Source organism: Pan paniscus, chromosome 1, assembly GCF_029289425.2.
Source record: "Pan paniscus chromosome 1, NHGRI_mPanPan1-v2.0_pri, whole genome shotgun sequence".
Classification (NCBI taxonomy): Eukaryota; Metazoa; Chordata; class Mammalia; order Primates; family Hominidae; genus Pan; species Pan paniscus.
The window spans coordinates 186,266,202-186,291,445 of record NC_073249.2 but is presented as its reverse complement, the minus strand read 5'-3'; the positions used below and the strand labels follow the sequence as shown (position 1 = coordinate 186,291,445).

The window sequence follows — 25,244 nt, the reverse complement described above, 5'->3', positions numbered from 1 at the left end:
GGTTAAACAACGCATGTTCTCACATGCAGAAGCTTTAAAAAGTTGATCTTATAGAAGTAAAAAGGAGAGAAGAGGATACTAAAGGGTAGGACGAGTTTGGGGAAGGAGGGGATAGGAAGATATTTGTTAAAGGATAGAAAATTACAGCTAGATAGCAGGAATAAATTCTCATGTTCTATACCACTATAGGATGACTATAACAATAATATAGTTTCAGATAGCTAGAAGGAAGGTATTGAATATTCCCAACACAAAGAGATGATAAATATTTGAGATGAAGTGTATGTTAATTACCCTGATCTGAACACTATACATTATACATATACACTATGCCTATGTATACACATGCACTATACATATACACTATATGTCAAAATATCACTATGTACCCCATAAATATGTACAGTTATTATATGTCAATTTTTACAAACCTCACCAGGGTCCTACAAATTTAGGTACTGTTATTGTTCTCATTTTACATTTGAGGAATCTGAGGCACAGATAAATTTATAAACTGGCCCAGTGTTGCATACCTAATAAGAGGTAGTGCACTGATTCAAATCCAGGTAGTCTATCTCTGCAGCCCACACTGTTAGCCACTAGTATGTCAGAAATTCAAAACTTCAAAGTCAATGTCTAACCAACCCAGGAGCAGTGAACACCACCAGATGCCTGATCAAGGTCTTGAAATACCATCTCCCATTAAAAAGAGCCAGGTTCCTTGGAGAAATGGCTGATTTAAGGTCTGGGTCAGGAAATGAACAAGAGAAACCTGAAGCACCTTGTCATATAGATAACAAGCTATTGAAGACTAATAGGATCATTCCAAAAGAAGAGGACTCTCAAGAGCCAACTTAAAGAGGCTCCCAATGGCCAAAGATGTGACAGTTTGAGTATCAGTAGGGATAACAATAGCAATAGATTGAAGCACATCAAACATGTTTAAATCTATGAGTTCATAATGATGCTCAAAAATGGGTCATGTTTAGAAGATAATTGGGAATTGTTAAGTTGAAAACTGGTAAATAATTTTTTTTCCTGACATTCCTATGTGAACTGTATACCTGAATAACTACATAGTACATGATATGAAGTTCCTCTTTATAGGAATAACCCAGCTGCTAAATGACAAAGGAATGATAGAATTAGAGTGTCCCTTTTTTACAACCTCTGAAGTTGTGGTATGATCATAGCTGACTGCAGCCTCAAACTCTTGGCCTCAAGCAATCCTCCCTCTTCTTCAGCCTCCCAAAGTGATGTGGTTACAGGCATGAGCCACTGTGCCCAACGTATGTACTTAATTTTTTTAAAACTCTAAAAGAAATTGCATTTATGAGAAAATTGATAATTTAAACAATGACTCAATGTTTGATGATGTTAAGGAAATATTGTTAATATTTTAGATGTGATAATAATATGGTTTTTTTAAGCCTTTATTTTTATTGGTGAAATTATATGCTCTGGGATTTGCTTCAAAATACTATGCAATGGGGTTGGGGGTAGAGATGAAACAGAATTGGCCCTGAGCTGATAATTATTGGAGTTGGGGGATGGATACATGGAAGTTCACCACTATTCTTTCTACTATTGCATAGTTTAAAATTACCATAATGAAATGTTTTGTAAAATTAAATGCCTAATTTTTGGGTTGCACAAAATACATACTGTTTCTAATAAAAATACACAAGTAATTTGGTCCAAAATACTTTAGATATTAAGATGTAATGAATTTATTCTACTACCCATGTCTTTAATATATGTCCTTTCTGTTGAGAGAGAGGAGAGGGGAGGGAAGGGGACGGGGGGGGAGGCAGAGAGAGAGAGATGTGTTTATTGCATAGAAAATGCTAGTAAAGTCAATGGGTACTAATATCACTTGATCTTAGCCAAAAGGCTGAGAAGCGATAATGGCTACTAATATCAAGCCAGTTCTTAATGGTGCCAGGCAATAGTACTACATTTCCTTAATCTATTCACTTGCTCACATTCATAAATCATACTTTATCGAATCTCAGATGCCATTGATTATAAATTGTATTATTATTTTATGTACTAATAAAAAACAATGCTCCTGATTAAACTATGGAATGCCATCACTTGTAAGACAGCAATTTCACAGATGTTAAAATATGAAAAAATCGTGTTTCAAAATCATCATAATACAGTATTCATCTTTTCTGTCAAGTCTAAAATACTTTCCCCCATCTTCATTTCAGCTTCCTATTTCACTGGGAAAATAGAAGCACTCAGAACAGGGCATCCTCTTTCTCCTACCACCATATTTGTCCACCTGTTTGGATCTGTACTTATAAACTCTGCCTCCCCTTTTATTTCAATGGAGATGAATTATCCATACTCTTACTTAGAATGATCCCTGTGATTGTGTACTGAATTCCATCCCTTCTCTTCTCAAGGACATTCCTCCGAGTAACTAGCCTGTCTATCCTGAATTGTGTATTTCCCGCCTCTACTGGATCTTTTGTTTTATTTTATTAACTAATTCATTTATTTGAGACAGAGCCTCGCTCTGTCGCCCAGGCTGGAGTGCAGTGGTGTGATCTCGGCTCACTGCAACCTCTGCCTCCCGGTTTCAAGTGATTCTCCCGCCTCAGCCTCCCAGGTAGCTGGGTTTACAGGCGTCTGCCACCACGCCCGGCTAATTTTTGTATTTTTAGTAAAGACGGGGTTTCACCATGTTGGGCAGGCTGGTCTCCAACTCCTGACCTCAGGTGATCTGCCCACCTAAGCTTCCCATAGTGCTGGGATTACAGGCGTGAGCCACTGCGCCCAGCCTAGATTCTTTTAATTAGTACATAAACTTACTATAATTTCTTCCATCTTTTTTATTTTATTTTTTTGAGACAGAGACTAGCTCTGTCGCCCATGCTGCAGTGCAGTGGCGGGATCACGGCTCACTGCAGTCTCTACTGTCTGGGCTCAAGCGATCCTCCCATCTCAGCCTCTCAAGTAGTTGGGACTTCAGGCGGGTGCCATGCCAGGCTAGTTTTTTATTTTTTGTAGAGATGAGGGTCTCACTATGTTGCCTAGGCAGTTTCAGACTCCTGGGCTCAACCAATCCTCCCACTTTGGCCTCCTGAAATGTTAGGATTACAGGCATAAGCCACCACACTCAGCCCCATCTTTGAATTAAAAAAAAAAAATTAGAACATGTGGAAAAACGCAACAACAACAAAAGATTAACAAAATCCCTATCCCATGATAGCCTTATTTTTCTGCTCACCTTAAAAACAAAACTTCTTAAAAGTATTGCGTATATTTGCTTTCTCCATTTCCTCTCCTCCCATCCTTCCCTCCAACTCCTATCAAATTTTCATCAGACTTCATCAAACTTCCACCACTGCCAAAATGGCGTTTCAACATCACTGGTGACCATTGCTACAGTGGCCCATTCTTAATTCTCATTTTACTTGACCTATGAGCAACATTTGAGACAGTGGGTCACTCCCTTCTTGAAACACTTCCTTCCCTTGGTTTTGCAGATCTAAACTCTCCTACTTTTCCATCTACTTCATGGATTATTCCTTCTCAGTCTTCTTTGTTGGATCCTCTTCACCTCTCCGACTTAACCTGGTGCATTGCTAGAAGAAACCCTGCTGAGTAAGAGCAAATTTTTTTTAGCATACCGCTGATTTTACTTTCCAGTATTTAAAAATGCTGTGTATCCTTTTAAATGAAAACGACTTAAAAAGCGTGGCTCTCAGGCTAGCAATAGAGATACCAACCCGGGAATCTCCGCACCACCCCCCAAGAGGAAGCAGCGTCTGACGTCTTCCGGAAACGAGCTCCACTGGCCTTATGGGAAATGTGGTCTCCGACGGATGGCCTACACCCGGGAGGAGTCCAGGAACTCTAGGTGGACAGTTACTTCCGCACACGCGTAGTAGGACGGTAGCCGGTATTCAATCTTCAAATCAGCGCCGCGGGAAGTGCTGGCGGGGCTTGCTCCCCTGTCTCTGGACGACGCTGTGACTGATCCCAGGCTTGGAGCCGGAGCTGCGAGCGAGGCAGTGAAAGGGTGGCAGGTATGGCTTTGCTGGACTCGGAGGACGTAAGAGAAAGGCGGGGACTGGCTTCTAGGTTTACCCTACCGAAGATAAAACTTTAGTCTCCAAGCGCAGTGACTTCAGGTTTGGATATGTGGGTCCTGTTCAACTCGAGTAGCTGAGAGAAAGCAAGAGTTGGGCTCCGACTGGCACTGGGTAGATGTCCAGGGCTCTGGTGGGACTGGGAGAGGCTCAATTTGCATTCCTGCTCTTGTAGGTCAAGGTCACTATGTAGGAGTCTGTTCATCTAACTGTACCTTTCCTGGTTCCAAGAGCATAGTTGGCCCGACTGGAGCCTGCGACAATTTTAAGCCATGTCAAGGGATCCAGTGGAAACTGTAAGCTATTTCAAGGGATCCAGGAAGAAAGCATTCTTGAGAAACTGCTATGGATTAGAAGGGTATTCTCAGCAATCATTTGAAGTAAATGCTATTACCATTTTGCATATGAGTTAACTGAAGCTGAAAGGTGAAATTACTTGCCTGGACTCACACAGCTTAGTAAGTGGAAGAACTGAGATTCAAACTCAGATACATTTTCTCCAAATTTCATTTTTTTTTTTTTTACAGTATAGCATTCCTGCATAAAACAGAGTTGGATTTATTCTCCTGAAATATTTGAGCAATGAATGCTGAGTAAATTTCGATTTGTAGTCATTTTGTAGAGTCTCTTGTTGTATCTGCAGATCTTCCAGTGCAGACTGTGTAAATGAAGATGTGAGTCCCCGGTTTGCCCATTATACCCTTTCTAGAGCCCCAGCAGTCTAAGCTCATAGGAGATGGCGAGTTTCTACAGAGAAACATTTGGAGTTTAAACTGAAGGATCCAGCTTAACAAAAAAAAAAAAAAAAAAAGTGTTCCTGGGTCCCTGAATCCAGCCTTCTCAAGAAAGCCCAACCTAATTTGCAATCTCTTATCCCAGCTTCAGAGTAGAAACCAGAGAATCACAGGAAAGAATCATTTTTAGACTTACGGAGCTTCAGAGACCAAGCTTTTAAGTGAGTCAACTCATTCATTATTTCTTCAGGATAAATTTCTGGGAGGAAAAAAAATAACTGTTTCAAGAGGAACCACTTGGTGCTAGATCAGTAGGACAGAAACATGTAACATCCTTATCTAAGCTCCATATATTCCTAACAATCACAAGTAGAGATCTGTGCTTATGGAACATGGACTTTTCTGTCTTGCTAGAAATGTCATTCTCCCCCACTAGGTGGCATTTTCTGAGGCTGCAGTGTGGGTACTTATGGTCTGATAGAGCAGGGTTCTACTTTGCATGCAGTCCTGGTATCTCAGGTCTTTCTATTCTCTTCCCCATTTCTACTTTCGTAGATTTCTGTGTAAGAGCTGCAGAAAATGATCAGCTTCCAGGTAAGGTATCCATCTATTCATCCAGTTGTTTAAATCTCCCAAAAATCCATATGATAAAAAGGAAATGTATGGTCAGGAAAAATGTAAACCAAATAAAAGATCAAGTCTAAAAGGAAATTTAGAAGATTGGTAAGTTGATATTCAAGTCATAGGGTTTGCAGATGGTTGGAACAAATTTGAGCTGCAAATGTGTACTCAGTCTTCCTGGAAATCATAGTAAATGGATAACCAGCCAGTTAAAAAGTATTGGCATTGCTGTGAAGATAAAGCAAAATTATTCTCCTTGTAAGTAAAGTTTTTCCTGACACATTTCTTTGAAGAAAATCTTTTCTAATGAGTTTTCACATAGATAACATTAGAAATAACATTCACAGCAGTAGCCTGCGATAAATACAGCATCAGGTTTCCTATGACTTTCTTAGAGTATTCCCTAGAGTAAGAACATAGTGCCAAGCAGCACTAAATGAACTCAATTTATAAGTCCAGGTATGTGGCCTTTTTAATGCCCACCTGGATCCATAAGTAAATCTTGTACCTTTTCCAGTCTCTAGCTATCCTGAGCATTTACTCTTCTATATGAATTTTAAGGTCATCAAAATAACAAATATTGTCAAGGTTCATAAAGCAGTATGTTGGGTATTGTTTTTTTTTTTTTTTTTTTTTTTTGAGACAGAGTCTTGCTCTGTTGCCTAGGCTGGAGTACAATGGTGTGATCTCAGCTCACTGCAACCTCTACCTCCCAGGTTCAAGCGATTCTCCTGCCTCAGCCTCCCGAGTAGCTGGGATTACAGGCATGTGCCACCACGCCCAGCTAATTTTTGTGTTTTTAGTAGAGACAGGGTTTCACCTTGTTGACCAGTCTGGTCTCGAATTCCTGACCGCAAGTGATCTGCCTGCCTCAGCCTTCCAAAGTGCTGGTAGGATTACAGTTGTGAACCACTGCTCCCGGCCAGATATTCTTATTAGGATTGCATTAAACCTAATAGGTTAATTTGGAGAGAATTCATGACTTTTCAATGAGTCCTATTTATTCAGGTTTTCTTATAGGTCTTTTATTATAATTTTTTTTTTTTTTTTTTTGAGACAGAGTTTCACTCTGTTACCCAGGCTGGAGTGCAGTGGCACAATCTTGGCTTACTGCAACCTCCATCTCCTGAGTTCAAGTGATTCTCCTGCCTCAGCTTCCTGAGTAGCTGGGATTACAGGTGCCCGCCACCACGCCCGGCTAATTTTTGTATTTTTAGTAGAGACAGGGTTTCACCATGTTGGTCAGGCTGGTCTCGAACTCCTGACCTCAGGTGATCCACCCATCTCAGCCTCCCAAAGTGCTGGGATTATAGGCATGAGCCACCGCACCCGGCCATTTTATTATAATTTTATAGGTTTTATAAGTTTCTTATTGTAATTCCTGTACATTTCTTATATTTATTCTTACATATGGTTTTAGTTGCTATTGAGAATGAGGTAGGCCTTTTTTTCATTATCTCTTCTAATTGGCTATTTTGGTAAATAGAAAAATATGGACTTCTCTTGGCTGGGCATGGTGGTTCATGCCTATATTCCCAGCACTTTGGGAGGCTAAGGTGGGAGGATTGCTTGAGGCCAGGAGTTCAAGACCAGCCTGGGCAATATAGCAAGACCCTATCTCTAGAAAAAAAAAATTAATTAGCATGGCATGATGGCACACACCTGTAGTTCCAGCTACTAGGTAGGCTAGGGCAGGAGGATCTGTTGAGCCTAGAAGATCAAGGCTATAGCTAGCTATGGTCACAGCACTGCACTCTAGCCTGGGTGACCCTGTCTCTGAAGAAAAGAAAAGATGGATTTCTCTATGTTGAATTTATATCCAGCCAATGTACAGAACTCTTGTTAGATCTAAGAGTTCTTTAGTTGATTCTTCTATTTCTTAGGTAGACAATCATACATTCCAAATGGAGTTTTATCTCTTCCTGCCCAATATTTATACCTTCCCCCATATTTTCCTTATCTCATTGCAATGGCCAGGACTTCTAGTCACTGCAGTTTTGAATAAACAGCCATCCTGTGGTATCCATGGGAGACTGGTTGCAGAACTCCTGCAGATCCCCAAATCTGAACATAATGAAGTCCCACAGTACAGTTGGCCCTGTGGAACTCAAGGATAGGAAAAGTTGGCCATCCATATTCATGGGTTTTGCATGGGAGGAATACTGTATTTTTTTTTATCTGCATTTGGTTGTAGATGTAGAACCTGCCAACCAAGGGCCAACTATATTCATTGCAAAAAAATCTGAGTGTAAGTGGAACCAGGCAGTTCAAACCTGTGTTGTTCAGGGGTTAACTGTAATTGCTAGCCAGAAGTCTTTTTTGTCCTAATTTTAATGGGAGTCCTCCCAGTGTTTCACCGTTTCCTCTTGTATTCTAGTAGATAGTTGTTTTTTTTTAATTTTGTTTTTAATCAAGTTAAGGATTTTTAACTTGCAAAGATTATTTTAATAACTAGGGACTTTTGGCCTCATACCCTTTTTTAAAATAGCTGTCAGTAATGTAATATATCTTGCCACCCTTAATATACCAGTTTAGAGAATTTTCAGTGCATTTCCCAGTACTGAACTATCTATACATTCCTGGAATAAACCCTTCCTAGTCCTAACTTTTTCATAAAGGGTGAGATAGTAAATATTTTAGATTTGAAGGTCATACAGCCTCTGTGGCAACTACTTAACTCTGTCCTTGAAGCTGAAGTAAATGAATGAGTGTGACTATGTTTCAATAACATTCTGTTTACAAAAACAGGAGGCCAGTCCATGGGTTACAGTTTGCTAATCCCTGCTGACAATGGTCTTAACTATCTCTTTTGTGGTAGATATGTAACTACTTGTCTTTAATTTCGGTGCTTTTAACATTTATCCCTTAAACATGATTTTGGAATTATGGTTAAAAGGACATATTTTAGCTGGGTGCGGTGGCTCACGCCTGTAATCCCAGCACTTTGGGAGGCCGAGGCGGGCAGATCACGAGGTCAGGAGATCGAGACCATCCTGGCTAACATGGTGAAACCCCGTCTCTACTAAAAATACAAAAAAATTAGCCGGGCATGGTGGCGGGCACCTGTAGTCCCAGCTACTCAGGAAGCTGAGGCAGGAGAATGGCGTGAACCCGGGAGGTGGAGCTTGCAGTGAGCCGACATCGCACCACTGCACTCCAGGCTGGGTGACAGAGCGAGACTCCGTCTCACAAAAAAAAAAAAAAAGAAAAAAAAAGGACATATTTTATCATGTAAAAGTATCCATGTGTTCCTATTTTATTATGCTTACATGCATCTGGCATGTAAACCTTACAGTCTCAGTAACATCTTTTTTTTTTTTTTTTATACTTTAAGTTTTAGGATACATGTGCACAATGTGCAGGTTAGTTACATATGTATACATGTGCCATGCTGGGGCGCTGCACCCACTAACTCGTCATCTAGCATTAGGTATATCTCCCAATGCTATCCCTCCCCTCTCCCCGCACCCCACAACAGGCCCCAGAGTGTGATGTTCCCCTTCCTGTGTCCATGTGTTCTCATTGTTCAATTCCCACCTATGAGTGAGAATATGCGGTGTTTGGTTTTTTGTTCTTGCAATAGTTTACTGAGAATGATGATTTCCAATTTCATCCATGTCCCTACAAAGGACATGAACTCATCCTTTTTTATGGCTGCATAGTATTCCATGGTGTATATGTGCCACATTTTCTTAATCCAGTCTATCATTGTTGGACATTTGGGTTGGTTCCAAGTCTTTGCTATTGTGAATAATGCCGCAATAAACATACGTGTGCATGTGTCTTTATAGCAGCATGATTTATATTCCTTTGGGTATATACCCAGTAATGGGATGACTGGGTCAAATGGTATTTCTAGTTCTAGATCCCTGAGGAATCGCCACACTGACTTCCACAATGGTTGAACTAGTTTACAGTCCCACCAACAGTGTAAAAGTGTTCCTATTTCTCCACATCCTCTCCAGCACCTGTTGTTTCCTGACTTTTTAATGATTGCCATTCTAACTGGTGTGAGACAGTCTCAGTAACATCTTATGGCACTTACGTTTACTTTGTAGAGTCTAATAGAGTGTAAGATCCCTGAGAGGAGTAATAATTTTATTTCTTTTGATATCTCCAGTATAGGGTTGGTAGAGCCTCATTAAATATTTTATGAGTGAACAAATAAGAATATGTAAGTGATATTTTTAAATAGCTTTATTGAAATATAATTATCATACCACAAAAGTGACCAAATTAAAGTATATACAGTCAGCCAGGTGCAGTGGCTCATACCTGTAATCCCATCACTTTGGGAGGCCAAGGTGGGCGGATCACTTGAGGTCAGGAGTTAGAGACTATCCTGGCCAACATGGTGAAACTCCATCTCTACTAAAAGTACAAAAAAAATTAGCCAGGTGTGGTGGTGCATGCCTGTAGTCCCAGCTACTCAGGAGGCTGAGGCATGAGAATCACTTGAACCTGAGAGACAGAGGCCACAGTGAGCCAAGATCACACTACTGCCCTCCAGCCTGGGCGACAGAGCAAGACTCCGTCTCAAAAAAAAAAAATAACAATTGTATACAATTCAGTGGTTTTTTAGTGTATTCACAGAGTTGTACAGCCATCACCACTATCTAATTTCAGAACATTTTCATCACCCTAAAAGCAATTCCATACCCTAATTAGCAGTCACTACTCATTTCTCCCTTTCCCTAGCACTAATCTACTTTCTCTTTCTATGGCTTTTCTCTTCTGAACATTTCATACAAATGGAACCATGAAATATGTAATCTTTCATGACTGGCTTCTTTCACCCAGTACGATAGTTTCCTATTTTTCTTTTTTATTTATTTATTTTTTTGAGGCAGGGTCTCACTGTGTTGTAGCTTCAACCTCCCAGACTCAAACAGTTCTCCCACCTCAGTCTCCCAAGTAGCTGGGACTACAGGTCCATGCCACCATACCCAGCTAATTTTTTTTTTTATTTTTGTAGAGACTGAGTCTTGGTATGTTGTCCAGGCTGGTCTCAAACTCCTGGGCCCAAGTGACCTGCCTACCTCAGCCTCCCAAAGTGCTGGGATTACAGGTGAGAGGCATGGCACCTGGCCCCATACAGTATTTTCAAGGTTCATCCATGTTGTAGATGTACCAGTGCTTGGTTCCTTTTTTATTGCCAAATAATATTCCATCATATGGATATACCACATTTTCTTTATCCATTTATCAGTTCATGGACACCAGATTATTCCACTTTTTTGACTATGAATAACTCTTACTATGAACATTTGTCTGTGGGTTTTTGTGTGGACAAATGTCTTGAATTCTCGTGGGTATATACCTAGGAGGGGATTGCAGGGTTATATGGTTACTCTATGTTTAACACTTGGAGAAGGCTGGGTGCAGTGGCTCATGCCTGTAATCCCAGCACTTTGGGAGGCTGAGGCGGGTGGATCACTTGAGGTCAGGAGTTTGAGAGCAGCCTGGCCAATGTGGTAGAACCCCGTTTCTACTAAAAATACAAAAATCAGTGATGTGCACCTATAATCCCAGTAACTCAGGAGGCTGAGGCAGGAGAATTGCTTGAACCCGGGAGGCCCCACTGCACTCCAGCCTGGGTGACAGAGTGAGACTCCATCTCAAAAAAAAAAAAAAAAAAAAACACTCGGAGGAACTGCTAAACTCTTTTCCATAGTTACATAGGCTGGGTATGGTAGCTCATGCCTGTAATCCCAGCCTTTGGGAGGCTGAAGCAGGAGGATCACTTGAAGCCAGGAGTACAAGAGCAGTCTGGGCAATGTAGTGAGACCCCATCTCTAAAAATATATATATATATATTTTTTGAGACAGAGTCTTACTCGGTCACCCAGGCTGGAGTGCAGTGGCGCAATCTCGGCTCACTGCAACCTCCGCCTCTCGGGTTCAAGCAATTCTCCTGCCTCAGCCTCCTGAGTAGCTGAGACTACAGGCGCATGCCACCACACCCGGCTGATTTTTCGTATTTTTAGTAGAGACGGGGTTTCACCATGTTAGTTAGCCAGGATGGTCTCGATCTCCTGACTTCGTGGTCCACCCGCCTCGGCCTCCCAAAGTGTTGGGATTACAGGCGTGAGCCACCGCACCTGGCCCCCAAAAAATATTTTTTTAATTGCCTGGGTGTGGTGGCATGTGCCTGTAGGCCCAGCTACTTGAGAGGCTGAGGTAGGAAGATCGCTTGAGTCCAGGAGTTGGGTGCTACAATGACCCCTGATTGCACCACTCCACTCCATTCCAGCCTGGGTGACACAGCAAGACCCTATATCAAATAAAAGAAAAGAAAAAAGAAAAAACGTAGTTGCTGCACCATTTTGCAATCCCAGTGTACAGGAGTTGAGTAACGTACAAGAGTTTCGGTTTCTCCACATCCTTGCCAACACAGGTCATTGTCTGCCTTTGATTTTAACTGTCCTCATAGAAGTGAAGTGCTGTCTCATTATGGTTTCGATTTGCATTTCACTAATGACTAATAATTAATGATTTTGGGAATCTTTTTTCTTTTTATTTTTTTTTTCTTTCTTGCTTCAGTTTCAGACCCTAATGTTGAGCATCTTTTCATGGGCTTATTTACTATACACATACCAACACAGATACATACATACATACATATATCTATGTCTATATCTATATATAGATATATAGATATATTTTTGGAGAGATGTCTCTTTAAATCCTTTGCCCATTTTTAAATTGTGTTGTCTTTTTATTGTTGATTTTTTCTCCCCTCCCCCTATTGTTGAATTTTAAGAGTTACTTATATATTCTAGATACAAGCCTCTTATCAGATATATGATTTGCAAATATTTTCTCCCATTCTGTGGATTTTCTTTTCACATTCTTGGCAGTGTCCTATGGAGCACAGAAGTTTTAATTTTGATGAATTCCTATTTATTTTTTACTTTGTCACTTCCACTTTTTCTGTCATATTTCACAAATCACTGCCTAATCCAAGGTCACAAAAAACTTTTTTTCTGTTTTCTTCTAACTGTTTGATAGCTTTGTTTCTTACTTTTAGCTCTCCGGTCCATTTTAGTTCATTTTCTTATATGATGTGAAATGGGTGGGGAGTTCAATGTCATACTTTTGCATGTGGATGTCTAGTGGTCTCAGTACCATTTGTTGAAAAGACTTCTTTTTCCCCTGTTGAACTGTTCTGGCACCAGTTGGATATGTTTAATAAGATTTTTGTTACTATCACAAAGCATATTTCCGAATCAAGCATGTAATCATTATAACTGATTTTCTACAAACTCGACAGTGAACATGATATGATATTAAGGAACTGCCTTGATTCTCTTGCAAGTTCGCTAGTGATGCACACTTTAGTTTGAAGAAAATGTGCTGTTACAGGAATCAGTGACATTCCAGGATGTGGCTGTGGATTTCACTGCAGAGGAGTGGCAGCTGCTTGATTGTGCTGAGAGAACCCTGTATTGGGATGTGATGTTGGAGAACTATAGAAACCTCATCTCAGTGGGTAAGGACAATGAGTGGTAACTTTTCAGTGTAATTCAGTGTATACTAATAGTGCTCATTTTTTAAGACTTGGGAACATTTGCCAATTGTGGTCGCTCATGCTTATAATCCCAGCACTTTGGGAGGCAGGAGAATTGCTTGAGCCCAGGATTTCAAGACCAGCCTGAGCAACGTTGTGAGACTGTCTCAACAAAATTTAGCTAGGTGTGGTGGCACATGCCTGTCGTCCCAGCTACTTGGGAGGCTGAGGTAGAAGGATCGCTTGAGGCTAGGTGTACCACTGCATTCCAGCCTGGGTGACAGAGTGAGACCCTATCTCAAAAAAAAAAAAAAAAAAAAAAAAAATCGTATGAAAACTGTGAGCATTCTGAAGCATTAATCAGCTGGGCCCTAAATTTTAGTTGTCAAAGATTCTGAGTCCCCTTTGAGCTTCACGTAGTCTGCTTATTCTTCTACTTCCCAGATGGAGGAGAAGGGTCTGTTCTATTTTTTTTTTTTTTTTTTTTTTTTGGAGGGGGGAAGGAGTCTCGCTCTGTCACCCAGGCTGAAGTGCAGTGGTGCAATCTCGGCTTCACCTCCCAGGTTCACGTCATTCTCCTGCCCCAGCCTCCCGAGTAGCTGAGACTACAGGTGCCTGCTACCACGCCCGGCTAATTTTTTGTATTTTTAGCAGAGACAGGGTTTCACTGTGTTAGCCAGGATGGTCTCGATCTCCTGACCTCATGATCCGCCCGCCTCAGCCTTCCAAAGTGTTCGGATTACAGGCGTGAGCCACCGCGCCCAGCCTGGGTCTGTTCTGTTTTAAAGGCTGCTTGTTATCCTTTAAAAATCCTGAGACTCAAGGAGGCAACCCAAGTTGTGAGCTGGTTGTTTGCCTAGTACTTTGGCCCCACTTCTATGTTGTTTTCCCACCAACAGGATGTCCAATTACCAAAACAAAAGTGATCCTCAAGGTAGAACAAGGACAAGAGCCATGGATGGTGGAGGAAGTGAATCCACACGAGAGCTCTCCAGGTGAGTGAGAGAAATTCAGATGGGGGTGTGTGGAGTTGAGATCCCCATTGGTCAGTGAGGGACAGGAAGTTCTGAAATACTCTTAGAAGCACCTCTTAAAAGCCACACACCTTTAACGTAACATCATCAGCCAGCTCCCCAAAAGCTGCCTTCACCCTCATTCTCCCCACATGTGCCCTTTCTCTTTGCTCAGCTGTTGTATGGAGGGTTGTCCCTCTCCTGTCTCCTCAGGCTTCTCACACTGCCTGTTTCATCTAGGTCCTTGCTTTGTTTATGTTCTCTTAATTCCTAAAACCCTCATTATTCTTCCCTTCTCAACATCGATCTTTTTCTATATACATAGTCCTTATAATGAAGTTAAATTATCTGAATTTGAGGCGTTACTCTACCAATCACTGTCTAACCTTAAGCAGATTATTTTGTAGCATAATTTTCAATTTTCTTTATTTATAAAATAGGAACATTAATCCTTACCTCAGGTTTGCTGTAAAGATTATATGAGGTAATACATGCAAAACACTTCAAATAGTTGGCAGATAGTAAATGTTCAGTATATGCTAATTATTTTTTTCAAAACTTTTAGGTACATCATGTTCTATTTTATTTTCCTTTTGTTTTTTCTTTAACTTATTCCTTTTCTTGCATCATAAATCCCATCTTGCATCTTTCTTCTCCCTGATAATTTGGGATATGTCTTGTAGCGCAACTTTCTGTTTCACTTGGTAATATTGATAACTTTTTGAAATTCCCCTCCAGCTTTTTGTTGTCTTACTAATCTGTTCTCACCCTTTCTTACTGCTTATTCACCTTTTGCTCAGGCCTTCTCTTCCATCTTCCTAACTTCTCTCTACAATAACTCCCTCAGAAGCCTCATCACTCTGAAGACTAAAGTTACTTGTTTTATGCCAACTCCAGCATCTTTGCCTCACCAACTTTTCATTCCCATAATTTTACTCTACCTGGCCTTCATGGTAATTAATTTTTTTATTTCTTCAATTGTCACCCTTAGCTTTATATCACAATAAATAATAATGAATGGCCCCCTGCTTTGTAGTCTCAAAACCACTGCATTAAGCAATTTGATTTTTTTCCTGTTATAGTTTCTCCTGAAATATGATACTAACTTATGGCCTATGATTTCAGCGATTAGTTTATTCAAGACTGATTCAAAATTAAATTTTCCCTTTCTGCAGAGTTCACAAAAGAACTCTTTCAAATGATTGACATATCTTTCAAATGATTGACACCAATTAAACATATTTCAGATTCCCTGGGACCCCAACTTCTGTTGACATAAACCAAATGACTTTTTTTTTAGAGACAGGGTCTTACTGCATCGCCCAGGCTGGAGTGCTGTGATGCCATCATAGCTCACTGCAGCCTTGAACTCCTGGCCTCAAGCAAGTCTCCTGCCTCAGCTTCCCAAGCAGCTGGGACCACAGGCACATGCCACAGTCCTCGGCTGAATTTTAATTACTGATATTGTATCTAGACTGTTTATGTTACTGTCTTACAAATTACATTCTATTTTCTAGTTTACATTAGATATTTCTACAAGATTTATCCAAATTATTTCTCTTGTCACTCTCCTGGAAAATGTAAATTATCCCCTTTATAACCTGTGTTGTGATATTTAAATGGCTTTTAATGTCCTCTATAACGTGGTCCCATTTTACTTACCCAGAATTATCCATCTTTTTTTTATTCCATGGAAATTGGCCTTTTTAATGTCCACTATATACAGTTTTCTTTTTTTTTTTTTTTTCGAGACAGAGTCTTGCTCTGTTGCCCAGGCTGGAGTGCAGTTGCAAGATCTGGGCTCACTGCAAGCTCCGCCTCCTGGGTTCATGCCATTCTCCTGCCTCAGCCTCCCGAGTAGCTGGGACTACAGGTGCCCACCACCACACCCAGCTAATTTTTGTTATTTTTAGTAGAGACGGGGTTTCACCACGTTAGCCAGGATGGTCTCGGTCTCCTGACCTCATGATCCTCCCGCCTTGGCCTCCCAAAGTGCTGGGATTACAGGCGTGAGCCACCGTGCCCAGCTTATATACAGTTTTCTTCTCTGCATCAATCCTTCTGATTCTGGTCTGCTCCTAAAACCAGCATTTTCTTAAGTCTGAGTTCAGCTTTTCCTCTTTCATTGTAACTCCAGTCTAAATTAATCTTCACTTTCTTTGAACTCCCAAGCCAATTCTATTATGACTCTGTCATGAAAAATTTACGTATACTGTCTTGGATATATTTTTTTAATGCATGTGGCTTTTAAGGCCTGTTTTCTTTTTCTTTTTTTTTATGATAGTGCCTGAAGAGAATGACCTGTTTTATGCAGAGCACATCATGGTATCCAATGAATATTTTATTAATTTATTGTTATAGAGCCAGACATTGTGGGGGATGTTTCTTTTTTTATTTTTCTTTTTTTTCAGTATCCCTGTCATAGCAATGTGGGAGATGTTTCTTATTCTTCCATTCAACAAGGCTTTTAAAAATGTTTCCTGAAAAGGTTCAAAGGAAGCAAAAATCTCATTACCATTTTCTAACTTATGAAAGGTAGTTGGAACAGCAAAACATGTTCATATTAAAATATTTTCCCTGGTGGTTTACTGGTTAGGAAAACAATATATAAATAAAAAGTAAAAGTTTTGTTTTCTTGTTGTTGTTTGTTTGTCTTTTTTTGAGACAGAGTCTCGCTCTGTCGCCAGGCTGGAGTGCAGTGGCACAATCTCAGCTCGGGTTCAAGTGATTCTCCTACCTCAGCCTCCCAAAGAGCTGGAACTACAGGCGCCCGCCACCATGCCTGGCTAATTTTTGTATTTTTAGTAGAGACACGGTTTCACCATGTTGGCCAGGATGGTCTTGATCTCTTGACCTTGTGAGCCACCTGCCTTGGCCTCCCAAAGTGCTGGGATTACAGGTGTGAGCCACCGTGCCTGGCCCAAAAATAAAGTATTTTAAAATTCAACAAATGAGTATGAAACATTTCTTCAATGCACATTAACTTTGCAGTTTTGTTCTAATTAACTGTCAAAATGAATGGTACAGACAGCAGCAGTGACTATCTTAGAAATTCATAGAAAATGGAGCTTAAAGTTTAAAGTATGCAAAATTTGGAGAAGTCTTTTTTTTGAGGTCATGGAACAGTGGTTCCTCCCTAAAGAGTATCTAAGTTCTAGATAGGACGAGAGGAGATAAGGGGGGGTGCAAATGAAGGTGGAGAACGAACATGAGCAAAAGATTGAACTTAGGAATCTAGAATCCATGGAGTAGAAGGTATTTGTTGAGGACTAGTGAAATGCATGCTTCCCGTGAGTGAATTCATATCTTGCATAATTTTGTTTGCCAGGCTGATTATGTTGAATTTTTCAGTGGATTATTGTTGGTAGAGGTAATGCAAGATGCTGCTTCCCATCGGTTGAAATAGAGCGGAAAGAAGAAAGGAACCAAATCCCCAGAGTCAGAACCACTCTATAAAGAAATGTGTACCAATGGCTGTAGCCCACTACTCAGTCTAGCTCCGCAGAGAATAAGGCATAGAGAAAGAGGCTTGGAGTATTGTACTAACACTCCACATGGAGGAAAACTTAAGCGTGGGGAATTATGACCCCCTCTCCCCAATTTTTTTTTAATGGGAACAGATTTGGGATTTATAGTGTTTTGAGGATAGTGAAAAAATGTGAATTCAAGAGCAAAGCAGCTTGCTGAAGACTGGTTTGTTAGATTGAAAGAGGATGTAAAAAGAGTATTTGCCAAATAGAAGTATGACAGGTATTTGTCATATATAGAAACTCAGTCAGAATAAAAAAAAATAGCAAATAGATAGAATCTGTTTGCTATTATTATCCCAAGCTAAGGATGACTTACTCTTGGATGACTTGCTGGACATTTGTGTTCCTGGGCTTACAAGTACAGGTACAAATGAATTCTAGCTCTCAGTAGAGCTGGAGCCATGACTACAGACATGCTTCAGCTGTGGTTTGCTTGGGGTTAGAGGACTGGAGATTTGAGAATGTTTCTAAAGGAAACTGATACTGTGCAGAATGATTAAGAGGAAAAAGACATAAGTGAGAGAAATAGATTTGAGAATGTTTCTAAAGGAAACTGATACTGTGCAGAATGATTAAGAGGAAAAAGACACAAGTGAGAGAAATAGATTTGAGAATGTTTCTAAAGGAAACTGATACTGTGCAGAATGATTAAGAGGAAAAAGACACAAGTGAGAGAAATAGATTTGAGAATGTTTCTAAAGGAAACTGATATTGTGCAGAATGATTAAGAGGAAAAAGACATAAGTGAGAGAAATAGGGAATTATCCTACCAATGTTGTCTAGAAATTAATTATGTAGTGATTTATATAACTCTGCCTGTTACCACCTCCTCCAAACCTAGTCTGTTCTCTGATATTTTCCCTTAATCCCTTTGCCTTTGTCTCCTTTTCTTTTCTTTTTTTTTTTTTTTTGGAGATGGAGTCTCGCTCCGTCACCAGGCTGGAGTACAATGGCGTGATCTCGGCTCACCACAACCTCCACCTCCCAGGTTCAAGCAATTCTCCTGCCACAGCCTCCTGAGTAGCTGGGACTACAGGCATGTGCCACCACACCTGGCTAATTTTTGCATTTTTAGTAGAGGCCAGGTTTCACCATGTTGGCCAGGATAGTCTTGATCTCTTGACCTCATGATCCGCCTGCCTCGGCCTGCCAAAGTGCTGGGGTTACAGGCATGAGCCGCCATGCCTGGCCTATCTCCTGTGTATTTGGTTGTCCTATCCATTAATCAGATCTCCACAATGGGTCTTCTTCATTTTATGAGCTAACCCTGCACCCTCGTTGAGCAGCCTTTTGACTTCCTTTGTACCCTCACTCTACCTTGTGCCTAATTTACTGTCTTTCCACAGGTCACAAGTTAAGGCATCTGCTCCCATTCCCTCTTCAGCAGTTTTATTCTTAAAGCTCAGGAGGAGTGAGGCAAATATAAGATTTCTTTCAGAATGAGATACTGTATTTGAAATTATAGATGTTTTTCTCTATAACATGTTGATGGGAAAAAGTAACTAGGAATGTTTTGTTGTACTCCTTTTTAGAATCTGACTACCCACTTGTTGATGAACCAGGGAAGCATCGGGAAAGCAAAGACAATTTTTTGAAGTCAGTTTTTCTCACGTTCAATAAAATTCTGACTATGGAGAGAATCCACCATTATAATATGAGCACAAGTCTTAATCCAATGAGAAAAAAATCATATAAATCGTTTGAGAAGTGTTTGCCACCTAATTTAGACTTACTTAAATATAATAGAAGTTATACTGTAGAAAACGCTTATGAATGCAGTGAATGTGGGAAAGCCTTCAAAAAGAAGTTTCATTTCATTAGACATGAAAAAAATCATACAAGGAAAAAACCTTTTGAATGCAATGACTGTGGAAAAGCCTATAGCAGGAAGGCACACCTTGTAACTCATCAGAAAATTCATAATGGAGAGAGACCCTTTGTGTGCAATGATTGTGGGAAGGCGTTTATGCATAAAGCCCAACTCGTGGTCCACCAGAGACTTCACACTGGAGAGAAGCCTTATGAGTGCAGTCAATGTGGGAAAACATTCACTTGGAACTCCTCATTTAATCAACACGTGAAATCTCATACACTTGAGAAGTCATTTGAATGTAAGCAATGTGGGAAAACCTTCAGGTATAGTTCATCCCTTTATAAACATTCCAGATTTCATACAGGAGAGAAACCCTACCAGTGTATCATATGTGGCAAAGCTTTTGGCAACACATCCGTGCTTGTTACACACCAAAGAATTCATACAGGAGAGAAACCTTATAGATGTATTGAATGTGGCAAAGCCTTCATCAAGAAGTCCCATCTCCTCAGACATCAGATAACTCATACAGGAGAGAAGCCCTATGAATGTAACAGATGTGGGAAAGCATTTTCCCAGAAGTCAAATCTTATTGTACATCAGAAAATTCATACATAATATTCACTTTATGAATATGAGAAGGCCTTATTAAATATTTGCTAAATCTTATTAAATACTAAAGAATTCATGGTGAGAAGTCTACAATTTAAATGAATTTGGAAGAGTAGATTCCCATAAAAAACAATCAATGCCAATCATGTTCTGGAAGTGATAATAAACTTTTTACAGAAAATATGACAGAAAACAACTATAAATAATAGAGCATAAAGCTTGGAAAGTAAGCATAACTTAAATAATCAAAGAACCAGTGAAAACTACATTTGCCATTCCTGACTTTTAATTTTTATAATAAAATAATTATGCAAGTGTGAGTTTAAAATATATGCTTATACATTATATTAAAGTATGCCTATTAACAGTTTCTGCAGTAAATAACATTTTTTCTTCCAGTCTCAACATACATAATTAATCAAGTGAGAAAATGTGTTTTAATATGTCATATGAATTTCAGTGATATTTTCATCCATTTTCTGGCACTTTTAATGGGCATGACAGTGTTTCTGAATCTGAGTCTCCTTTAATTATACAAGTGAAGACTTCTTATTAAAATTAATATAAAGATATTTTCCTATGTATGTAAATACCAGAACAAAAAACAAGACACTAATTGAGGAGAGAAAGGCACTTGTGTTCTGTATTACAGTAAGTATTCAGTTGAGGAAAAGAATTATTTAAATATGTAAATAAATAATTTGCACTTCAAATATTTCTGTTTTGCTTTTTCATTGATATATCTACGTAAGCTGTAAGGATAGCTTAAGTGGTTTTGTGTTTTTTGTTTTTCTTTTTTTTGAGACAGAGTCTCACTCTTTCCCGCAGGCTGGAGTGCAGTGGTGTGATTTCGGCTCACTGCAACCTCTGCTGCCTGGGTTCAAGCGATTCTCCTGCTTCAGCCTCCTGAGTGGCTGGGACTACAGGCGCATGCCACCACACCTGGCTAATTTTTGTATTTTTAGTAGAGACAGGGTTTTGCTATGTTGGCCAGGATGGTCTCGAACTCCTGACTTCGTGATCTGCCCACCTCAGCCTCCCGAAGTGCTGGGATTATAGGTGTGAGCCACTGCGTCCGGCCAGCTTAAGTGGCATTTAACTGGGGTATCATCTGTATTTTATTTTAATTAAGTAGGGTCTCATGATACTTTGCAACTTTTGGGGAGAGAGTTTTGGGGATTTTGTTGTTTTGTTTGTTTGTTTGAGGCGGAGTCTCACTCTGTCACCCAGGCTGGAGTGCAGTGGCGCGATCTTGGCTTACTGCAAGCTCCGCCTCCCGGGTTCACGCCATTCTCCTGCCTCAGCCTCCCGAGTATCTGGAACTACAGGCGCCTGCCACCAGGCCTGACTAATTTTTTTTTTTGTATTTTTAGTAGAGACGGGGTTTCACCGTGTTAGCCAGGATGGTCTCGATCTCCTGACCTCGTGATCCTCCTGCCTCAGTCTCCCAAAGTGCTGGGATTACAGGCGTGAGCCACCATGCCCGGCCTGTTTTTGTATTTTTAGTAGAGATGGGGTTTCACCATGTTAGCCAGGATGGTCTCGATCTCCTGACCTCGTGATCTGCCCACCTCGGCCTCCCAAAGTGCTGGGATTACAGGCGTGAGCCACCATGCCTGGCCTTTTGTTGTTTTATAGAGACAAGGTCTCACCCTGTTCCTGAGGCTTGAGTGCAATGGCACAATCATAGCTCACCGTAACCTTGAACTCCTGGGTTTAAGCATTCCTCCTACCTCAGCCTCTTAAGTAGCGAAGACGACAGGTGCAAGCCACCACACCTAGCTAATTTTTTATTTTTTGTAGAGAACGCGTCTCACTATGTTGCCTAGGCTGGTCTTGAACTCCTGGCCTCTAGTGATCCCCCTGCCTCTCATCCCCCTTCAGCCTCCCAAAGCACTGGGATTACAGGGATTTTTTTTTTTTTTTTTGAGAAGTCAAAACATGTTTAGCCCCGAAGATGCCTGGAATTTTCCGTATGAACAGCATAGGCATCATTAATGAAGATGAAAACTTGTTAGGAAAGAGCAAGTTTTTCTGCTTAGCAACTTTGGAATATGACATTTTGTAAGTTCTACATATTCCCTTCAAGGATTAATTAGCCATTATTTAAAGTTTTCTTGCTGTCCACAGTATTCCTTGGTAATGCCAAAAAACTTTTATGTCTTTTCTTGAGTGGTGACAAAACTTAGACTTGAACCTAAATTCAGAAATCAAGCCTTTTAAGTTTAAGCTCAGTTACAATTATGTTGCATTGTTTTCTTTTATTAGCCATTTTTTGAAAGAGTAGTGTTGGGTAATAACCATAAACGATAGTGCTTTTTTGAATAAGCATACTGGGACTTTAAAGACCTAAATTAAATCTTGTCTTTCTAAGTTATTTTAGGAGGCTATATGCTAATTTCACTTATGAGGTCATTCCAAAATTTCTGGAACCTTCTTTTCATGGAGTTGTCTTCAAAATCAGTATGCCATCCACACAGGAAAATCTTGGTATTTATAGTCTCAGTACTTGCCTTTTTTCAGCTCAGGAGTTTTCTGTCATTTCCTACATGAAGTCCTCACTTCAGCCTATGTAGTGCTTACCATTTCCATTCTCTCTCTCCTTCCCCAGCCTGTAACCTTCATCTGAGAAACTCCAAACTACACAGATAAAGGAAGAGAGATAGGGGGCAGGAGGCTCCACTGTTGCTGCATGGTATGAGATGCCCCTGAAAGAGCAGCTATGTAGGTCAAGGTGGCAAGAAGTGTGCAATAGTCTGCTCCAGCTTACCGGAAATAAAATATAGCCAGGACATTTAAATTGTAATATATCAGGATGTATCTGGTTTCATAATTTTGTTTGCTCCCAGACAAATGAATTCTACCTAGAAATCGAGTGGGATAATTTTCTGCAAATATGCCTTAGCTGTACTTTGGATGGAGTCAGAGGCTGAGGCTATGAGAAGGTGCCTATAATAAGAGGGAGTTAGTGGCTGACAATTTGCTTGGTGGTTTTGTGCAAGATAAGTAAGAGGGGAAAGACCAGTGTATGAAGGAGACTAAGGAAAATCCTAACAGGACAATTTAATATTTGGAAATTGTGAACCTTGACTCTGATCGAACTCCAAACCAATTCACCTCCTCTCATTTCCCCATCATGCCTTTATCTCCTTGTTCTGATTACCCTCCTCATTCATTCTTCTGAGATGGCTTACCCGATTCTCAGAGTTCACCCTGCATCCTTGTTAAAAATCTTTTAAAAATTCTTTTGTCATCATTATAACTTTGTATCTATTTCACCATCTTTCACAGGTTGGAAAGTATTGTTTCTAACTCTAAAAAAGCTATGTGATGGGGCATAATAGTTCATGCCTGTGATAGCGGTACTTAGGGAGGCCGAGGCGGGAGGATCACTTGAGCCCTGGAGTTTGAGACAACCCTGGGCAACATAGTGAGACCTCCATCTCTGTAAAGGGGAAAAAAATGAGCCAGCTTTGTGCACACCTCTAGTCCCCCCAGGAGGATAGGGGGCGACTGAGGTGAGAGGATTGCTTGAGCCTGGGAGGTTGAGGCTGCAGTGAGCCATATTTGTGCCACTGCACTCCAGCCTGGGTGACAGAGCAAGATTGTCTGAAAAAAAAGCTACTTGTTTTCAATTATTGTCAGTTTTCCAGACCCCTATTTTAGCAGTATTTTCTTAAAGCTCAGGGGCAAGGCAAATGCAGGATTCTGTTTTGTTTTGTTGTCCAGAATGGGAATGACAATTATCATCTATAGGGTAGGTGGTAATGAGATGGAAGAGAGATTTTGACCTTTTGTTTTGTTGTCCAGACCCGAAACCAGAAACTGTGTGTGTAAGTGTTAAAAAAAAAAATGAAGTGTACCCTATCAAAATGTTAAATGTACAGTACACTATTGTTTACTAGATGCACTTCATTGTAGAGCAGATCTCTAGAACTTTTTCATCTTGTATGACTGAAACTGAGTACCCATTGAACAATTCCCCATTTCTAACCCCTCCAGCCCCTGGCAACCACCATTTTACTTAACTGATTCTGTAAGTTTGACTACTTTAGATAATACATGTAAGTGGAATCCTGCAGTATTTGTCCTTTCATGACTTGTTTATTTCACTTGGCCTATTTTTTTTTCTTTTTTTTGAGATGGGGTCTCACTGTGTCACCCAGGTTGGAGTGCAGTGGCGCGATCATAGCTCACTGCAGCTTGAACTCCTGGGCTCAAGTAATCCTCCCTCCTCAGCTTCTTGAGTAGCTGGAATCATAGCTGCATGTCACTATGCCTGGCTTAAAAAAGTTTTGTTTTGTTTTGTTTTGTTTTTGGTACAGACTGGGTCTTGTTTTGTTGCCCAGGCTGGTCTCAAACTCCTGACTTCAAGTGACCCTCCTGCCTCGGCCTCCTGAGGTTCTGGGATTGTAAGTGTGAGCCACCCTGTCCAGCTGACTTACCCTAATTCTTAAGGATCATTCACATTGTAGCTTATGACAGAATTTCCTTCTTTTTTAAGGCTGAATTATTCCATTGTATTTATATCCCACATTGTCTTTATTCAACTATTGATGGACATTTAGGTTGTTTGTAATTCTTGGCTATTGTGAATAATGCTACTATGAACATGGGACAGCAACTATCCCTTTGGGATCCTGTTTTCAATTCTTTTGGATAAATACCCAGAAGTGGGATTGCTGCATCTTATGGTAGCTCTATTTTTAATTATTTGAGAAGCCTTCATATTGTTTTCCATAGCAGCTTGACCATTTTACATTCCCACCTTAGCGTTCAAGGGTTCCAATTTCTCCACATCCTTGCCAACACTCGTTATTTCTTGTTTTCGTAAGTGATATTACTGATTTTATTGAAAAGATTACAGAAAATTTTGAGTTATAAGTAGACAATTTTAATGTAGAGTATAAAGCTTAGGAAATTGTGAGGAATTGAATATGAGGCTTCAGATGGACTATAATTACATGTATGCACTGCCCCGATTTTTTTAATACAAATTATAGAAATATCTGCATTGCTTCAAAATTTATATAACTATAGGTTTGAAATATGTCATGCACTTTATACAAAATTTTATCTATTATGATAATGGTTGTACAACATCATGACTGTACTTAGTGCCAGTGAATGATACACTTAAAAATGGTTAAAATCTTAAATCTTATTTACATTTTACCACAATTTTTTAAAATGCTCCCAAAATTGTGTCTATTAAAAGTCTCTGGCCAGGCGTGGTGGCTCACCTGAGGTCAAGAATTTGAGACCGGCCTGGCCAACATGGTGAAACCCCGTCTCTACTAAAAAT

General features: G+C 40.2%; 1 protein-coding gene across 3 annotated transcripts; it reads left to right on the top strand.

Moving 5' to 3' along the window:
* The first annotated feature begins 2,299 nt into the window (after positions 1–2,299).
* On the top strand, positions 2,300–20,652 carry ZNF684 (zinc finger protein 684). Of its 3 annotated transcripts, none has more exons than XM_008968408.5 (5): positions 2,303–4,043; positions 5,396–5,434; positions 12,780–12,953; positions 13,871–13,966; positions 19,047–20,652. In XM_008968408.5, the coding sequence occupies exons 3-5, from the start codon at positions 12,920–12,922 to the stop codon at positions 19,943–19,945; spliced, it is 1,029 nt and encodes a 342-aa protein (XP_008966656.1). In that variant the 5' UTR covers positions 2,303–4,043; positions 5,396–5,434; positions 12,780–12,919; the 3' UTR covers positions 19,946–20,652. The 3 variants fall into 3 exon arrangements, with proteins under 3 accessions (XP_034818182.1, XP_008966656.1, XP_008966655.1); XM_008968407.5 differs by having other exon boundaries at positions 2,305–4,043; positions 12,827–12,953; XM_034962291.3 differs by lacking the exon at positions 12,780–12,953 and having other exon boundaries at positions 2,300–4,043.
* The last annotated feature ends 4,592 nt before the right edge of the window (positions 20,653–25,244 follow it).